Source organism: Vanessa cardui, chromosome 14 (assembly GCF_905220365.1).
Source record: "Vanessa cardui chromosome 14, ilVanCard2.1, whole genome shotgun sequence".
NCBI classification, from domain to species: Eukaryota; Metazoa; Arthropoda; class Insecta; order Lepidoptera; family Nymphalidae; genus Vanessa; species Vanessa cardui.
This window is the reverse complement of record NC_061136.1, coordinates 11,648,415-11,669,631: the sequence shown is the minus strand read 5'-3', so window position 1 is coordinate 11,669,631 and position 21,217 is coordinate 11,648,415. Positions and strand designations below refer to the sequence as shown.

The 21,217-nt window shown below is 34.5% G+C and overlaps 1 protein-coding gene across 6 annotated transcripts; it reads left to right on the top strand.

Annotated features, from left to right (window-relative positions):
* The first annotated feature begins 1,030 nt into the window (after positions 1-1,030).
* On the top strand, positions 1,031-20,537 carry LOC124535446 (AN1-type zinc finger protein 6). 6 transcript variants are annotated; one of them, XM_047111662.1, is made up of 6 exons: positions 1,031-1,156; positions 4,499-4,636; positions 9,852-10,175; positions 15,288-15,428; positions 18,612-18,753; positions 19,913-20,537. In XM_047111662.1, the coding sequence occupies exons 3-6, from the start codon at positions 10,077-10,079 to the stop codon at positions 20,059-20,061; spliced, it is 531 nt and encodes a 176-aa protein (XP_046967618.1). In that variant the 5' UTR covers positions 1,031-1,156; positions 4,499-4,636; positions 9,852-10,076; the 3' UTR covers positions 20,062-20,537. The 6 variants fall into 6 exon arrangements, with proteins under 6 accessions (XP_046967618.1, XP_046967620.1, XP_046967619.1 ...); XM_047111664.1 differs by lacking the exon at positions 4,499-4,636 and having other exon boundaries at positions 1,073-1,156; XM_047111663.1 differs by lacking the exons at positions 1,031-1,156; positions 4,499-4,636 and adding an exon at positions 5,548-5,885.
* Positions 20,538-21,217: the final 680 nt, after the last annotated feature.

Here is a 21,217-nt window from a genome sequence, read left to right as displayed (position 1 = left end):
AAATAATGTTTGATATTAATGTATATTTAAAGGAGGGAAATATAATTGGAATTGTTCGTCTCTTCTCCATATTGTCCTTGCTTACTCATATTGTTTTAAAATTTCTTCATGTATTTTTTTAAGAACGAATGAATCTATACTATCCTTATAAATGTTAAAGTAATTATGTGTATATATTTGTCTTTCTCTTTTTCACGACCAAACCAATAAACCGAATTTGATCAAATTTGGTGTAAACAAACTTGAATTCCAAGGAAGGACACAGGCTATTTTTTTAGCCTAACACTTAACAAACAACCCCCTAAAACGCAAGCGAAGCCACGAGTGGCAACTAGTGTGTAAATAAAATTACAATACTTTTTACATGGAATTACAAATTCATACTTTCACAATTGATTTCATGAAATTCAATATAGAATTGCGTGCCTATAATGTGAGAGTCAGGAGGACGCAGGAGACCGCGGAGCAGGCACATCAAAAGTAAAGTTTGATGCCATTATACGTTCGGGTATCTATGACTATGATCATTATCAATATCATAATAAACATAATGCATTTAGTCTAGAGTACCTAAAATTTTAGTTTTGTCTTTGATCATTTTATTTCTGAGTGTAAAATTTAGTAGCTGAAGTGACGTCCAAGCATCAATATAGTTATCACGTTTTTATATTTAGCTACTTATGAACTAGAATTTAATTTAAAGACTGGAACTCCAGCAATTTTTAAATAATGTATAAATTATTTTATAAACATTGTGTATTTGTGTCACAAGCATATGATTGCAACCTTATATTTGTTTGAAGAAAAATGTAATTATAAAAAAGGTCTGAACAAATAAGGCCTAAAAACGTTTAGTAAATATTAATGATATAATTTATTTCATCACTATAAAATAAAAAGGTTATTAATTCAATCAATTCTAATCTATTTAAGATGCAAATACCTAAGAAAGATTAAAATGAAAATGTATTTGAGACTTGAGATAACAAATGTAAGACAGTGAATTGTAAGCTTTATGTGTGTTTAAACACTTTATCTGGCAGCACCGTTATGGTCACGTGATCTATGAAGTCTCGGTTTTGCAAACGGTGTGTGGAGTGCCTTGTCATCAGTCTATTAAGTTTTTGGATGATTTTCCTTGGAATTCATATTCAAAGTGAGTAATTTATCGAAGAAAATTGTTTTCATATTACGTTTTTATTTTTGCTGGTGTTTGATTGTGATCGTGTGATGTGCTTTCTTATGATGAAATCGTACCTTGTTCCGTGATTAGTTTGATATGACGCCATTTTCTTCGTGAATGCCAATTATCGTAGTTCTTCAATATTTTCTTTGTTTCTGGAGTTTAACAGTCCAACAATTTGTTTAAAACTTGAGACTAAAGTATCTTTCAAAGATTTATTTCAATACTTATGTCGTAATGATATGTTTGAACTTGTATTTCAACTTTCATTATATACGATACGTTCTTTGCACGCATTTCAATCATGACACCACCTTAAAAGCATACATATATACCATATTTACATGTTTCTATAAACATGTATGAATATTGCTTTTATGTATTTTATGAATTCAGTGCTGATAATGCTATTACAGCATGTTCCAGAAATTTCACTTATCATGCGTTAATGACTTGTTAGAATTACAAAAAGTTTTGACATGACGTTAAAACTTTTGAAATATATCATAAGTTACTTCTAAGAAAGAAATAGCTTAAATGTCCAGCTTTTCATAGGTATATTAATACGCATGAATTTCTTTTGACAATTTATTTATAACAAAAATTATTTATAAAAAAAATAGTTGAAATTGTAGCAAACACAATTATTATTATGTTGTTTTTGTTAAACCTTACTAGGTATAAATTCTTTTGCATCTATGGCTAAATAACACTCTAAAGAAGATGACTTGCAAAATTTTAATAATTTTGAGTCAACATCTAATGAAATCTTATTGACTTATGTTATAATGGATTGTCAATGAATTATCTTGACAATTTATTTAGTGTTTGTGCATGTTGACAATTTTGGTTTGTATTTCTACTGTGTACGTATTGATTTACTATTGTTTATAATAAATTATTTTTATTAAAAATAAGTATCATCAATATTTTATGTACAACATTTTTTTTTTATTATTGTAACAGATTCTAAAAAGAGTTTCTAGTTTAACCCAATCTGATCAGAAATTTGAATTTGACTTGGTAGGGCTTTGTACAACCTCACCTGGGTAGGGGCTAGACATACATATTCTATGGCAAAACAGCAATACTTATAACTGCTTTGTTCTGATTTTCAAGGTAAGTGCCACCAGTTGGCAGCGGTGATTACTTATCCTCAGGTTGCATTGTGCATTCTTATATCAAATAAAAAAAAAGTGTTTGGAATACAGAAATATTAATAAGACTGATTTTCTTAATTATTTTTACTGTATTTTTATGTTGTATTTTAACAGAAGAGAATCACTTTTCTTAATATAAACATATTTGTTTAAGATTCCTTTACTTATGTTCTGTAAGTATAATATCATAATATCTGTAGTTAGTATATTCTATTGTCCCAACAGTTTTGGTTATATACAATGTGAGTAAACTTTGTTGTATAGGACATTCACCTTTCCTATCAATTTGGTTTCTTTGTTACATGCATATAGTTGCAGCATGTATATCAACAACTAATACTATTTTATAATTACTAATTGATAATTGAAATTGAATTGAATAAATTATTTTAATTAATAAGATTTGAAGTACAATACCTTATTGATGACATTACTCAGTACATTGTCTATTGAGATATGTCAATTTTTACAATTACAGTAACTATTGTAGCTATAAATTATCTTGCATTTATTTTTTAAATAAATATCCTTACTTGAATAATTGTTTCTGTAGATTAAAAGGTTTTTCCTAAATCATAAGGAATGTGAAATCCCACCTATAATCATAATTTATTTTCATTCCTATCCAATTTGCAATGATTTCTAGAATAGTGTTGTCAATTTTGGGATGGGTTGTTTTTGCGTTTTTTAAACTATTCTTTATAATGTACAATACAGGTATAATTTTACAAATTGCTTACTCGAAAAAGGTTTGATATCATTAAGAGATGTATAATATTAACTTAAAAATATTCCACAATGTTTTTGTTCTATTCCAATCTAAGGAGCAGAAAATAAAACAGTTCCTTGTCAATTGGGTTACTGAAATTTTTGTTTTATATATTCTATATCATACTATAAACAAGCTCTTTAGTAATATATTTATAACACTATTTAAGTAGTTATATCCACTTAAAATTACCTTCCCATGTTCAATAAAAAATAAATAAAATGGAGCTCATGAAAAATAATAGTGAAGCAAAAAAGCGAATACAACATCTAAGTCAAATTAATAAATTCTCAAAGTAGGAAGAGATGCATCTTTTGTCACATTAACGTTAAATTTCTACCATATTAAGTAATAATGTATTATCTAAACAGCAGATTTTTTTTTTATAATATGAGAATTTTTAATACTAATAAACTAATGATATTTAGAATAACTTTCCTGTACAAAGATCCAACTTATCAGTAAGATTTACTCTTAGTTTGCTAAAATTACGAGTTTTAGCACTATTAACTATAATCAATTCCAAATAAAGATGGAATCAAGTTAAACTACATATTTCTAGTAATTTGCTAATAGTTTAGTTACATTTTGCACATTTCTTTTTAATAGCTATCTATTTATCTCTTAAAAATTAAAATAATACCTTCACCAAAATAAAAATCAGTATTTTTTACATGCCCTATATTCATACCATACATACCATATATTCCGTATCATAGATTATTCAAGCCATTGACCAATGGTATCGCGTCACAACACCTCTTGTTTTTGTAATAAGCAAAATATGTCTGCTTTTTTAAATCAAATACGACTACGACTTCACTCGTCGCAGTGATTGCTCGAATTTAATTAAGCGCAATCCTTCACTTTCTCCCGAAATTATATATACTACATACAAATGTATCATTCCATAATTATTAACTTAAACATCATTTGATAATTATTAATAAAAAACTCGATTTCTCGATAAGGGTTTGAATGGGTAGTTATAGGTATTATAAAATAATAGTTTTAACAAAATTTATATTGAAGTCACTTGTTGTTTTTGTCGTCCGCTAATTCGCATAATACGCCATGGATATCATGGATTTGATGAGTAATTAATTAGATATATGAGTTAATATAGTTTAGCAGTTCACAGCGCGAAGATGCTAAAGGTAGCATCTACGCGCTGTATAAGGATACAAAAAGTCCACTAAGTTGTTTCGTAAATAACAGGATTTCGGACCCTAAGAAATCGCACTTTTCACTTATCTCTGTATAGTTTGCAAATCATGAAATCTTACGTTGAATAGTCTAAACTTAATGATATTAGGGTGTTAAGTCTAGAAACGTTACTGGTTAATGCAAACAATATTCTATCAATTGATTGTATAATTCTGTTAGGTGGTGTAACCACTCATTGTGATGCCGGTGGATGCTGACCTCAACTGCACTGACGTGGTGTCGCCTGGTTGTGAGCTGAAGGGCCTTCGCACTTGGAAAGACATTTGTCTTGTTCGGAATTCACTTTTTCAACATCAGGTAGGTACGGATTTTAATAACTGTGACAGCAAAGTTTTTCGAAATTTTAAGCAAGTAACATTATTTTTACAACAGATAATAATATTATTATCGCGCGTTACGCGTAATTAAAGTAAAAAATACAATAAGTAATCATTTTATTCTTATAATTTTTTACACAAGAAAATATTATGTGTATATGAGCCTATATCTGTTATAGTGTCATTAGTTTTTTATGTTATGGTAAATGGATTATGAGGCAGTGGTCGACCATGTTTACATTTTCCAACAGTAAACAATGAATACGTTGAAGGGTAGGTCATTGCGAGTATTTATTGACGTAGGGGTTTATTCAGTGAGAAACAGCGACTTGTTCGCAGTGGCGGGCGCGTAGCTTACGAGGTCAGCGCCCTGGCCCAGGACTAATTTGGGGAAGATCGACGACTCGCGTCGTCGCGGCTTTGTCTGCGTCCAACGCACCCGCACCAATCTCATCTTTGCTCGAAACCACCTATGTTGCGTTTTTTTTTAAATATTATTATTTTATTTTTTTTTCAAAATAGCCAGATGTTCATTCCATTTTCAAATATGTTATTGTTAACTTTTCTTATAAATATTCTACACTAAGGATATATGTCGAGTAGCTCTACGGTAATTACAACTAAATTCGTCAACTTCAAGCTAAAGATCATTTTAGTAAAAGCACGAGTCACTCGTAGTCATGAGTCATCATCGTCGCTCGTTCATATAATCTATGAAATTTCATTAGATTTGATCTCGTCTCTCGTTACATGTTGAATGTACTTATCTTCATGAGTGTGAGCTATTTGTTCTTTCACCAGTGATACGTAGTGTGTGAGTATCGGGCACGCTAGTTGGCCGTATGTTTATCAGTTAGATGGCAGTGGCTTGTTTGTATTGGTGAGTGCGTGCGCGTGTGAACAGTGTGACGCGAATAAACGGCTGGCGAGCGGCACGGCGGCGGCGGTGGGCAGTGTGACCGCTGCTCGCTCTCTTGCTTGGCTAGAGCTCAGTTTGTGTAATTACGCCGTGCGCGTCGGAGCTCGTTGACACGAGGCCGACACTTACCGCTGTCGTACTTTAATATCTTTGTAATATCAGGTGCGATCCATGCATGCTTCTTATCTAGTCCGAAGATAGTGCAAATTACTGCGTCGTTCCAAGGAAACGTGTTGTGTTTTTTTTGTGATTGTGAAGCGCCCGCGAGCGTAGTTTCAACGTGGCCATGGGATTGTGTTCTTGCATGAAGGTAATGGTTGTGCGGTTAACTATGTTAAAATTTATATCAGTGCATGCACCTCTCTTGTGACTTATTGAGTGGAGGCTGTGCGCTAGCTAGACGAGGCTGTTTGAAGGCCGCCGCCCCGACCTTGATGGCAGAAGGTCAATGTCCTTGCTTGCTTGTTTAGAACTTTCATGCAATTTGTCGTATTCATCTACTAATAATAAACAGAATCAGTATTTTATTTTGTACTTGAAAAGTGAGAATGTCTTCTTATACTTTGTTTTACGATAAAGCATATCTTTTTTAACGATGATGAATGATGAACAATAATTACATTCTTCTTGTGCAATGACGTATCGATAGTGCTTACACATACTTCACTGATTTTTTGTCATTTCTGTAAACTACTAAGGTTTATAAGTCATGTGTCATGACGATATTACGTTTCATTGCCATAATAATTATGGAGTACCATTAAAATATTAGTATAATTTATAGTTATTTTATATATTCGAGTCTTTATTTCTGCAACTACGATTTTTGCTAACCTGGATTTAGAATTAAATTGTATATAGATCTTTAAAGCGAATATTTTCTAAATAGCAGAAAACAATCCGTTGAAGTTTTGTTACAATGTATTACTATTGTTTATTTTTTCGCTGCGATCATTAAGTGTTAAAACAACGAGAGTTGTGTTTTAATCAGCGCCGCTGAAAGAGAGAGCGATATACGAAACGGCAGGTTCGACTACAGCTGCGTGCGTGTGCACACAATCAGCTGACGCTTCGGCGGCCATCTTGTCGAGCGTGTTCCATTGTCGGAGCGTCATTGTGCATGTCTGTGACGCAGTCTTCCAAATGCTATGTCATCATGCAGGCTAACGCTTTACGAATTCACTTCCACGTTGTGAAACCACACGGAAGGTTCGATCGAGACCCTGGATCGTCTATTTTAGGTGTGTTATGTTTCCGCTTTGATGTACATGTTATTGAAAGCACGAATGCTAATTTATTTGGTACCTTGGCAGGTTTTTTTTATAGAATTCATGGTAAGAAATAATTTAATTGACCTCGTTCGACATTGTGGAATTTCCGTATGTAGTGTGTTTGTGGTTTGTTTTTGTTTGGTTATATTGTGACGCTACGTATTTAAACATATGTAAATACTTATTTCTTATATATTCTAATTCTGTGCTAGTTATTTGTTAGTGTAAAAAAGAAGTTGCTGGCTTAATTTATTTAAAGATCGTTGAATTCTTGCTGAAACTGTATAAAAGATAAATAGTTAAAATGTAGCACATCCTTTAAAACTGTTCACGTTACTGAGGGGTTTATCTGGTCTGCTCGATTTTTTCAAGATACCGTTATTGTTACCGTTGCGTTAGTTGTCGGACCTGTATTTTGTCTCGGACGCTTTAAATTTGATCAATTGAGTGAGTGATAAGATTCATGAGTGAAGTGTTACACCATTTACCCGCCCTGAATGTTTTCTTATTTAATATTGAAAGTTAAAACCCTTACTTCATATAATAGTTACATTCAGAATGTTTTCGATTCGATCGATTAACGCTAACGATATTTCAATTTTCAAGTGTTAAAGATTACTACACATGTGCTATGCAGGCGGGCAATGTTTTTATACTGCGCCGTGTGGTGCGCTTTCGCTGCGAAGCTTAAATTAATAGTGTAAAAAAACTGTTTCAATAAACATTTGTTTTCTCTTAAATTTTCATTTATAAAGTTAAACCCTCTTATTGATTATGAAATATTGTAATTAAGAAGCTACCATAATTCATTCAAAGTTTTAGAAGAAAGTAGAGTAAATTTATAAAAACATTTTGTCTAATGCGATGCTGTTGTAAGATTTATTTTTCTAAATAATAAGATTACGCACTATCTTCAAAATTAGCAAATTACAGAGGCACTGTTAGTGCAGCGCGAACCGGGTCGTGCTCGAATTGCGTAGCGAACACTCGGCAAGTAGGTCAGCAGGGCGCGGCGCACACCGACGTCGCCGCGCGTACCACGAGCCCGCGACCACACAGACATACCAGAGATATAGATAGGTCACCGTCCACAATACTATCGTAGATATATAGCTTGAAATACACTTTTTCGCTGGCTTCCTTTTGATGACTGAACGTGATCTTCCTCATTTGCGACTTGTATATTTGTATTTTATCATTTGAATAATATTTTGAATTCAATACAACAATCACTAAATATTTGATATATTTGTGACACACCACGATGCCAGTGTGCTGTTTTAGTTAACCTTAGACAAAAGGCTCAAAATAAGTATCAGGGAGCCGTAAAAACATATCTGGTCTAAAAATAGTTATTGCACCTTGTAGATGGTCTAAAATTAAATAATTTAGAACTGTTATATTATCTTATTCGATGTAATTTGATTGAAATCAGCAACTTTACTCGATGGAATGTATATTTTTGTATATGGATATTTTATTTTCTAGTATCAATTTGGTGTCGAAAGTGATTTACCTAGTTTTGAGTATTCAAAAATTAAAAATGGATTTCTATTATTAAACAATTCGCAAGCCTAATACAGTTAACTTTTTGTGTAGATTAATTTTGCAAGTAGATAATTGTTGCAATTGTTAATCGTCGGACACCTTGACACAGTTGTTTCACACCAATGTTACAACAAAATCTACAACTTTATAGACAATTAACGTATAATACTGACTTATAGCATTAAGTACGATTGTACAAATACATTAATTAACTACAGTTAAAGTTATTACGATATATATTTTGAACATTTGTGGCAACTCTACTGTTCCTCAGTGGTCGACCCTGGCCTGAATTAGTCGTATCAATGTATAAAACCACTTGTTGATACATCGAATGCGTTACGTGGGATAGCACCATGAGATACGAATTCAGTAGATAATAAACAATTTTATAGTTTGCACCGATATATTTTGCTTGTAAAATGTAATAACATACAAATATTTTGATGTCTTACTCCCAAAACGTCGAATATCGTTGTTAAATATTCGTTAGCATATACATATAACTGCGCTTTCACGCTATTTTTAAAGTGAAGCGTAGACAAGAAGAGTTTGAAATGCGTATTCATAAGGCGCATGCCGCGTCATATAACGTGGACTTCGAGCCGGGCTCTGGACACGTGTAGCGCTAGTCGTGACGCATTGCATGCGCGGGCGTCGCGTCGTTCGGAGTATGGAAAGAACAACGTGCACCCCTACGATCTGTTCGGGCCGGTCGATGACTTACCCAACTGCGGAGTACTGGCCACCGGTGTAACGACCTCGCTCGATACTCACCATCACTTTCGTTAATATCACGATACTAATAATTAGTGCACGCTCAGTGCTCTTTTCTTCTCGAATATAGAAAAAAAATATTTAGAACTCTATATCAGTATCGCCATACGAGTGCCTTATAGTTGCTAGTTTTAAGTTCAGTATCATCTCGCAATGTAATTGATTGAAACGGAACACTATGTATTTGATTTATTTACTAAACTAAAAAAAAATTAGTATGAGGACAAGTATTTAATTCATTTTAAACCTTTTAATTTAGGCATATTTTCTTGCATACATCCCGCAAATGTATATAATATAAAATGCGTAATGCTTCTTTCGAGTTAATTATTTACTGTAATATAGTAGTTATAAGGCGTTTGTATGGTTGTGTGCAGTTCGCTCACAGCTGCTAGTCGGTGGAAGTTGCCAGAGGACCTTGACGCGGGGCGCGCGGCGCGCTCGCGGGCTCGTTCCACTTTGGCCGTAGCTCTCTCTTGTTATGCAAACCTGTCGTTATGCATATTATGTTTTGCCTCTACGAAATCACTCGTTGTTTAGATGCCACTTTCTATATGCGTGCGCACTATGTGTCATACTTGTTTATTTCTTCGCATTTACAAATTATTATTATTGATATACTTAATGCCTGCTGCGAATATGCAATTTGACGACGCATTGAAAGTAATTACTTGTTTCAGGGCCCTTTACGATCCTGACACAGAAAAAAGTAGCAGCTCGACGGCTAAAAGAGCCGCTGACCGCATACACTGCGAGCCAGAAATATCTACGCCTGAATTATAACGTTTCCAAGTGCATTGTACTGTGATTACTGTGAACTTTGTGTTAAAAACAAGTGCAATATACTGATAGTGCAATCGTACTCTTGACTTTTGTTATCGTTAAAGTGAAATTACCGTGGAACTATGGAGCGAGAGTCGAATCCCATGGAGGCTCTGTGCCGTTCAGGCTGCGGGTTTTACGGAAATCCCTCTACAGACGGACTATGTTCAGTTTGCTTTAAGGTAAATTTAGTACTTTACATACTAACTCAAACAACAACTCGCTCTTTTTCAAAACTTGAACTACGTGTAGCCTATTGCAATCGAAGAAAGAAAACAGTTGAACAAACCTTAGCTTTACATATTCCATACAATTTACTAATTGCTCAAACTTACTTGATACTAACAGTTTTTGATTAATATACCTTTACTTAAAATATAACACTTTTCCACGTACCTAATATATCCAATTTATTTTACTCCTAAAGCTTTAACTAATAACGGCTTTGTCGATGTTCAAAACGATATTTTTCGCAAAGCTATAATGAATATTATAGATTCAGGTCTCTATTGTGTACAAAGCTTGTGGCATTTTGTGGTTGGAATAGGCTATAAAACTACAACTACTATTAACAAGTAAAATATTTTTCCAAAAACGTTGGTAAGTACAATTTAACTGTATTCATCATCAGTGCAATCTTTATTGTAAAGACTACAATTAGAGTAGCATAAAATCGAAAATATAAATATTTAAGTATTCTTAAAATAATGCGACTCTTATTTTTTGTTTATTTCTTTTTAATTTCAAAATGTGTTTAATGTGAAAAGTAAGTTTACTCTCAACTAAATGATATATTTTTGATCATCAATTAAACTTAGATAAATGTGTTTAACACGCCCACATAATTGGCTTGATTCTTTAATGTTTTGTTTTTTGAGGTCAATAGCCTAATATTTGAAAATCTTATTTTGTTGGCAATGATTTGATTGTATGAAGTGAGCTTGTGACTTCAAATGTAAACTTCCAAAAATCTTATCTTTCTTATTTTTTTTCAGTAGTAAGAGTAAGTCAGCGTTATTTTCTCACTTTTATCTGTTCTGAGCTTTCCGGTTCAATGAAGAACCTCTTGCTTACTCAGTATGGTAGTGATACTATCCACAGTTCAGTAGCCCTAGTAATCATTTTTGCTGATGTATATTTGATTATGTATTTATGAATTAGATATTATTTTACATTATAAAACTTAAATAAGTTACTTCTATGCATTAAAGTTTATTGTGTGTTAGTCTAGTCAAACGCAAATAGCTACCAATAATTAATCTATAGTCACATCGTACATCCTATTATGATGATAGAAACAATAACAGTTTAGAATTTTGTGAGTGCTTATCTAATTTAGTTATTGGAAATCTCTCTGTTAATAAAATACCAAATGGACATATAGAGAATCTTAGATTGTAAATGGATACAACTCTAAATGTTGCAATGACTGATTAATCAAGGCTGTCGTCATCTTTAGATTGTTAGATCAATGCTGACAAAAATCATCATTTAACTAAACAACTGCTAAACGTCCAAAATAAGTTACGGTTAATTTTAAATAACCCAGTGCTCTGGTACATAACGTATACTGTCGTCGTGGGTATTCGCTGTTAGTTCATAAACTTGTGATAATAGCTTGTTGCGATTCTATACACGCTCACTGCAGATTACGCAATTCAGTGCTAACTGCTAATTACAATTGGCACTGTAATCGCCATTTAGTTTTGGATCTCACAGAGTATTTACTGTTACGGTGATACGCATTTCAGTGTCACTGCGAACTTATTTTCATGTATCTTTATGTAATTTTATGTACAGGCGAGGACAAATTAGTGACATATAAAAATCAATCTCCGTGATTTTCTAAGAAGTTGCTTAAAATCTTTTTTATAACAGTAGAATTTTTATGTTATGCTAAAATTACATTTTCCTTACCGCAATCAACATAATTTCTGCTCCAATCTATTTTTGTTCCAATCAAGCGACGGAAAGGTGTAATGTAAATGGAGTTCTATGATTCGTTAAAAACAATCTATCGAGATAATTTCAGATAGCACACCACAATCATTGTTTTTGACCGATAGTATCAAGTGCGTCATATTTTGCAATGTTCTAATACATAAAATTAGTTCTAAATCACTTGGTCCCTCGCATGGAGGTGACTTTACATAATTTTTTTTATATGGGATATTTATATGCATTCAAGTAAACTCATCAGTGGTAAAGAAATAGTTTGAGGTACGAAGCAGAACTTGGCGTTAAGCTTGGTATACGTTTCTGTTCATTGCAACGAATATTCATTACAGCCACGGCGCTATTATCAAAATCATCCTTGAAACAGTTCATGATACGCATAGTTACAGATAACGGGTTAAGCGTATGGAACATTTACCTGCATTCGTAATCTCTGGCTTGAAAGACGTACTATTATTTTCTTATATTGAATGAAAACTGGAACCCTAAATACTTTATCTCGATTAAATAAGTAGTAATAAATGTTCAAAAATAAGAAATAGTTTTTTTTGTTCGTATTAACAAGTTTAAAGAATTTTGTTGACTTATTGATATTTGCAATTTCCTTTATAAGTTGTAGCTTAACCCCAAATAAAATCTGACAGGTGATCCCATGATCCGATTAACAACTTAAACCTAAAGACATATTTAACAAAAAATATTACTAATAAAAACATCTTTATTATACAAGCCTGGGTGTTGAATTTTGCTCTCAGTAGCTGTAGTCGGTCATACTAGCGTTTCACTCAGGGCCGAATTTAGGGAGGCAAAAACTGGCTTCAATACCGATGTCAAAATAATTGAGATCACTTTTATTCCAATATCAACTAAAAATCTTTTTCAAAATATTGAACACTCATTCGTGTCGTATATTCATTAATAAAGTAATATCATCAATATCCTACTTATGATATAATATACATATAATATACACTGTACGCAAGTTATTCTATTGTGAAGGATTCATGCAATTTTAAACTCATTAAGAATGTCGAAGAACGATTTGTAAATAATGAGGACTTGAGTTCGAGTTCTGGATCAAGAAAGGTTTTTAATTTTTAATTGAATAAAATAAATATTGGGTTCAGATCGGACTAATGCCAGTAATTGTTTATTTCGTTATAACTAATGTTACAATAGCCTCTAGTGTGGACGTTGGCAGTGATGGTGTGAATCTTACATAACCATACGTATTGAATGTTTCAGTGCACTTCAAGTAGCGCAGTTATTTTCCCTAACATAAACAAATTAGAAAAATAAACGTGATGTCAAGTCAATTTCGCAATTAAATATTTTGAAATTGAAATACACATTAATTAACAAAATGTACATGGAAATATTTTTAATATATGTACTTGAATGCATTTAAATTATAGTTAAGAATTAAAATTCACCAACGCGCATTGGAACAGCGTGGTCGGATATGTTCCAAACCTTCTCAAAAGTAGAGGACTCCTTAGCCCAGCCGTGGGAAATGTACAGGCTGATGTTGTAATAATTTAATGTGGTAACTGAATTGAGTATGAAGCTGGAGCTCTATTCGTTATTAGTTCTCGTACTTAATCAATCAACTTTGCCAGTGTCTTCAAATTATTAAACATAAAGATTTTTATTCTGTCATTGTAAGATTATGTTTTTTCCCCGTTTATTTATAGCAAAGCATTTATTGTAACGTCATTATAAGCCTTCAATCCGCAGTTGCACAGTGCACACCGCTATGTACGAATACGGAAGTTGACGAATGACATTCGTGCGTTGCGCGTTGACGGACGTACGACTGCGGGGCGATGTCTTATATTTTTAATACAAAGCGAAGTGTAGCTCACAAACGTAACACGTCCAAGTTGATATATTGTCATTGAAACAGTAAAATAACCTATAGAGCTTTTGGAGGTTTAGAATTTATATCAAATATGCGGAACCGTTGCTCGAAGTTAGTTAAATTTCCCCTTTTAAAAGTATTATACAATGAAATATGATAACTTTTGACAGTTATATGGTGTCTTTTACTTCTTAGAAATATAGTATAATAGAAGATTCAATCGAGCTATTAAAATGCTGTGCAAGCGTATAAAATAGCGTTTTGTATTTGTATTTTGTGTTAGGCTTGCGATCGCTCGCTTATTACGCGAGTGGGCCGTTGCTGAATCTCATAAGTAGAATAATTTGACATAACTAGTTATTGCTATCCCCTGCCTACCCAAAAATAAGAATGAGGCAATAAATTGTATAAAAGAATCAGCAGTAATAAATCAAGTGACGTTCTTATTAATCATCAAGCTACTTTCACACTCCGTCACTTAAACTAACTAAAGTTTGGCGTCGTATTTTAATTTGGCTCACGTTTGAAAATTGATTGTGATGTAGGTGCCTACTAACGTCACCATAACCGTTTCCTCATTGAATTAATGAGATTGCGCAGCGTCGCTGTAAACTAACTAAAGATAAATGTAAGATTAATGTGCGTGTAGTGAAAAACGAATGTGAATAACTTAAAGTAGCGAAGTCGAACTATCAGATAGGTAATACTTAATGAAATAAAATATTACAGGAAATATTTTTTTTTCAATTTTGTATTGTAAGGTCGTCCGAATTTATATATAAATAAGGTCAATTTTTTGGCTTGCTTCCGGTTTACTGCAAAACTAAATTAACTTAAAACTTTAACATGATCATAGTTTCTAGATGGATATGTAAAGTTCCATATTCACGTCGTACCTACGTATGTTTAGTCATTTTAAATCTTTCCTACATTTTTAAACCAAAATATATTTAAATAAAATAATTATTTTTTATTTGATGCATGATGCAATCTATTACTACTTAACAATTTAAGTTTTTTAAACAAACGAAGCCTTATATGCAATAATCCATAACGGCTCCATTCGTCGCCGGTTTTCCCAACGGATCCGACTTGGTAACTTGCAACATTGAAAGAACGAACACATTTCTTAAATGCCAGTAACGCATCTGTAGGAGAACATGAAAGAAATAAAAATAGTACGACCGTCATTAGAACAGACATACCAGAATGTTGCACAATGATTTTGTTCATTTATTGTAAAAGTTTCACCATCGACTTGTCACTAAACACTATAAAAATAATATTTAATATAGGTGACATTCGAGGTTATATATTATGTGAAATATATAATATGTATCTTATTGAAAATAGTTAAATAAAAATTGTTAATTTCGGTTTTCTACCCGTGGCAAGAAGATTATTCCAGATATGTGTGCTACTAAATTAATATATATATATATATATATCTACATTATCGATTCCTCCAAATTTCCAGGAAGCGTTAAAAAAGAAGCAGCAGCCGCCAGCGACGACGCCGTCAGCAGTGTCGACGTCGTTCGTGGCCGCGCCCACGCCGCTCGCGGCCGCCGCGCCCACCGTGCCCGCTCTGCCCGCGCAGCCGCAGCAACACACAGACGTGAGGCCGTATTTACATATTTATTTAGTTGATACTTAATTCACTTCTGAATTAAATCACTTCAGTGTAGTGTAGTCTAAGTGTCATTCTTTGTTACGTAAGGTCTTGATTTTTAGCCCAGAGTTAGCTATTTAACCAAATAATGAAATAGAAGCCATTACAGTTTTTTTACATACAGAAACCTTCAAGATGTCAATTCTGCGATTAATTTTAGTCTAATTCAAAAATAATTCTCAAAACAAAATAAACGAGTTGAATACACCCACCCGCTAAATCAGCAAAACTCTTAAAGTATTAGATCGATTAATGCGCGGAATCATCAGACGTATCCTTAGACAAAGATTGTATTTCATGTCACGCTTAGCTGCTAAAGTTACACGTGTCTCAATCAGCATCATTATAAATAATAAATAAGTACCAGCCGTGGACCGTGGACATTACATTGACATGTCACCGTGTCATCTGACATTGAGAGCACACGAGACGCGCCTGTTTTAGTCGTAATGCAGGTCCGCATATACTTCAATTATTGAACGTGCGGGAATGAGTGCGCTGAGTAAGACAATACAATCAGCGTCTTCAGAGTCCATAAATTAATAAAATAAATCTTTCTTCATCATCACTCTTATTTGATGATATTTCTTGAACAGCTTATATACACACTATAGTATATATTCGATTTTTAGAAGAGTTGTGCAATGTAGAAAACGATATTGAGTAAGAAGTAAACATAATAAGTAATGAATTATTTCAAGTCATCAGTCAGGCTTTAATCATATTTTGATGTTTTGCACGTTATAATGTGTTAAAAAAGGAAAATAAATATTTGTAGCATTTAAACAGATCAGAGTGACATAGCGAAATGGGAAAATGTATACATAATTTAAAAACAAGCTCAAATTAGAAATGCGTTATTGAATAAAATAGCAATATAATTGTCTTTGTGACCCGTTTCCTGAGTGTTGGTACGGTTTGAGGTGATTCACGCTACGCGGGAAACAATACTCTTGTGTACGAGTCATTGTCTTTAATGTATTATTTGAGCAACATATAAATACTCAGCTGTCACACAATTTATGAGAAAACGGGTACAAAGAAGTTTATTAATCTTTATACCGATAGCTACGCCGAAAGGAAAGACTCATAACATTTTCGTATTTGCAAATGTTTTTAGGCTCAATAGATCCGTCTATTTATATATATCATTGAAGAGTTTGTTCCAAATGTGTATGCAATAACAATTCGCTTAATAAATTTTACCACAAGGAGTATAAAAATATTAAACTTAATTTTGTTCATAAAAACAAATATTATAATTATGTTAGTATTGGCTTTAAGAATGACATTGATAAAGTATGTTATTAATGAATAATGCTATTAATGATATCACATGATTGCAAATATTTATTAAGCGATCTGAATTTTGTATATGGTGCTGGCATATTTGGTTGATGGTCGAATGGCATCACAGGTAAGATTTTTGTCTGCTATTCTTATCTTATATGAGACAAAAATATTGATTTTTATAGCACACTATTTTAATATAAATAAATATTGTATAAAAACAAAAGAAAAACATTGAATACATAATTCGAACTTATATGGTTTTAAAGCCTAAATATTCTCGAGATTTTACAACTTCAAATAATAAATAAGTCTGCATTGAATAATATACAAATATCAGGAAACATAAAATAATTTAACGTCTGTCTCGCTCGGCGTATTACTTGTTGCTTACAATGAATGATCTTATCGTATTGAACTAAATAGAACATTCTTTGGCAAACGAGTCTATGATTTCATAAGACAACGCCTCCTTGGTGGCTTCTATCAGGTGTGTAACACAAGGTCCTTATAAATTTGCAATTAGAGCCAAATGCATATAACGCACTCTTATGTAACTAATATGGCGACCTTGACGAGTCGTCGTCGGTTGAATATTCAACACAGCAACGCTACAACAATATACTTGTATTAATTAGCCAGACGCTCCCGCACATTACAATTGTCACTTAGTAACGAGCTCGCATGTTCCCAACAGCTTACAATAACAGACAACAAACTGGTTTCCTCTTACATGGACACCGACTGATACGGGAATTTATGGTTTACTACTGAGACCTTTCTTGACGGTAGTGAGCATGATATGCGGAACAATATAACTTTGCTGTCCGTAAAGTGTGTGTTCGATACAGACTGATAAGATTCTATGAATTCAGTGTTCAGTGTGCTCACTGTCGATGTAATAAATGAGAAAGTTACAACTTGCAATCAATGTTGGCGGTACCGGATTGTAGGATGGCAGGCATGTGTACATTGTACGCAATAAATAAACCGATACTGGCACTCGATAAACTGACAGGTGGCTTTTAAATAAAATTTTGTCATACAAACATTTTATAAAGTCAAGCTTGTCAAAAATAAATATATATTTTTTAAAGATCATTTTAAAATATCAAAGAAAATAAAAATGTAATTGTTATTACCATTCCCGAAAAATAAAATTATAAATATGCTGGACATTCATACCCCATATTATGTATAGTTCGGTAAAGTGTCTTTGACGAAGTTGCCATGCAGATTTTAGATTTGATACATGCCGCAATAAAGTAGTAAAATTATATTTATTGCAGTTAAAATGTTAATAAAGTAATAAATAATGGAAAGTGACCCTAATAAAAAAGAATCGAAGGGGAAGAGAATTTTGAAAAAAGCGATTCGACGAAACAGTAAATCTAGTAACAACAGCCAAAGTTCCGCCCTGAGCCAGGGCAGCGGCGCCACGCGGTCCAAAAGCTTCGAGAACAAACGCCTGTCGCTCGAGATAAACGACAGCGCGCCGCTGCCGACGCCCGACGGGGCCGACAGAGCCGAGCACAGCCGCACCAGTCCCAGGCTGACCGCGGACGAGCCGCCAGGGCACAAGGATGATCACGGCGGCGTGAGAGCCAAGAAGACGGTAGACATCAACGAAGGTCACAACACGGTGTACGAGGAAGCACCTGCCGCTAATACCACTAATGCGAAGAACATATCGAATCTTTCCGTAGTTGATGCTAGTAAAAAAAACCTTAAACGGGTTGGTTGAATATTCCGCGGTACCCATTCGCTCGTTGGGCCCGTGCTAATTGTATGCTTTGACCGAACGAGCGATCACTGACGTGGCCCTGCAATTGTTTTCAGAAATTGGAAGAAGACAGTGGGGCCGGCACGAGCGGCGCCAGCACCGGCGCCTCGGACACCGACGCCGACGACAAGGATCCCAGCAAGGATAAAAAGAAAAAGAACAGATGCGCCGTTTGCCGCAAGAAGGTTGGCCTCACAGGTAATTCACGGACTCATTTCATTGGCTAATTCAGTTTAAGTTTTAATATAAAGAGAAAATACATTTGCATTCACTTTTTAATCGGATAAATAAGTAGCAAATTGTAATACATGTCTCCAACTAAGGATTATATTTTTACAAATTATCAATTTTTTATCAATTATTTGCACAGCGGGTAAAGCTTACGCGTATAAAAGTGATTCTCTTAATTTCGGAACCGTATTATTACACAAGATAAATAGATCAATGGCGAAGTAGGTAGACCGTGCATCTTACTGCCTCCCGCTGACTACATCACTGCTTGAGGCGATCCATTTTGTTAGTTTTAGAATTATTCATTTAGTCTAAAGATAGTAAGAAATTAATAATTAAAGTCCTAAAAGGGTTAACGGTGTTAAGGGTTTTAGCCTAAATTACAAAAAAAAAATTGTTATCCTGTCCAGACTGTTTTTGCTCAAACGCTTGTTAAGTGTTAGGCCTTGAGATTGGGCTTTCGTGACCGAAATTACTTTACGAGAACATTATTATGAATACGAAGTGATAAAGGTTCATATAGTTAACGAGATTATTTCATTATTTTGTATTAATATCATTAATTTGTGTAATTAAAACACGACGCATGCAAAATTCCAAATAAGAGTTATTAAAAGATTTTATTAGCACGTATCCACATTAATATAAATTACCAATAATAATAGTAGGATTTAGCTGCAGATTTGTCTTTTTATGTACATAAAATTAGTTTATAATGTCGCATTTTTACTATGAATCTCTCGCTCAATCAAAATTATATTCTTTTTATAATTTATATTGTACTAGTAGTCGCGTGCAGCTTCGCCCGGGTTTGGGGGTCGGTCGTCAGGTGGAGTCGTAAAAAGTAGGCGAGAAATAGGCGATCCATTCTTTTATTGAAGCTTGCTTCTTTCCAAAGTTCTTTAAATTCAATTGATTAGTTTGACCGGAAACAACGAGAGTTTCTCGTATTATTAGTATAGGTTAAAGTGAATGTCACCTGCAGTCGCTTTCGTATATTAATTGTGAATAATTCATTAAAAAAATAAATGTTTTTATCTGCCCTACTACTACTATACTATACACGAGTACCGTCGAGGCAGTGACGTGACGTGACGTGACGTGTGACGTGAGTGTCGCGTTGCAGGGTTCGAGTGTCGCTGCGGGGGGCTGTTCTGCGCCGTGCACCGGTACAGCGACAAGCACGAGTGCTCGTTCGACTACCGGGAGCTGGGCGCGCAGGAGATCCGCCGCAACAACCCCGTCGTGGTGTCGCAGAAGATACACAAGATATGAGCCGCCCGCCCCGCCCGCCTCCGCCGCCGATCGACCGACACTTTACTCTATCATTTCTACAATTTATTTTTGAAACGGGAAATACGTAAACGTGTCGCGGTCGTCGAGCGCCGGCGGCCCCCACATACTTCGATTTACTCTGTATAAACTGCGGACCGAGCCTGCGAGCCGCCGCCGGGGCGGGCTCGCTCCGATTTATGTTTAGATTAATTTGTGGTGAGAACTTTGCTTTTAAAGGAGATTGGGCAATTGTAGCTCCGCGAGGCGCCGGCGGGTGAGCGCGAGGGCGCGGCTCCCGGAGCGGTGGCGAGTAGAGGCTACATTTATTTTGAACGTTCCATAGTTAGGGCATGTTGTATAAATACTAGTTTTAACTGAATCTTTTAAATCTTATTTACAAAAAAAAAAACTTTTCTTAAATAATGTTTATAATATCATATAATAAATAAAATTGATTTTCACCTAACCAGTTTAATGTCTTATTCTCATCAACACTATTTCCATACATCTCGAAGTTCGTTCGACACCACGAGCGTCACCCGCGGCGTCGCCGGGACAGGACTCGATGCAATTTGCTCAATCTCGTTTTATTAAATTTGTAGATAATGTTCGTTTTTTGGGTAGGAATTTCATGATTAATTTTTGATATAATAAGTAGAGTTCTGAATATGTCCATTCACCTCCATTGTAAATATTAGATATAATTAATTATAGAAACAAATCCTATATATTGTAAAAAAGTAAAACTCCAAAAAAAGCTACATTGTTACGATTCCAACGGAGAGCGTAGCGCGCTTCACAATATCGAGATAACAATCGTAAGCTGACGCTCAACGAGTGGGAGAGGCTCGCCCCTCCGTGTTATATTTGCCTAGTTGTAAACTGTACAGATGTTACGCTGTCACTTGACTCGTGCGGCGCTCGCGCACACTCTGACATACGAGTACATCCTCTTCAAATTGTTAGTACTTTCGTTTCGGTTTGGGAAATCGTCGCTTTTCTGTCTAACATTCGGCGTAAGTGACCTAGAGTTAGCGAGACTGGTGTGTGTCGGCACGCGCCGGCCGCTGCGACGCGACGCGACGCGACGCGACGCGACTCGCGCGCGCCTGTCGCGTCGCGTCGCAGCGCCCGGCCGTTCCGCTCTTTGTGTGAA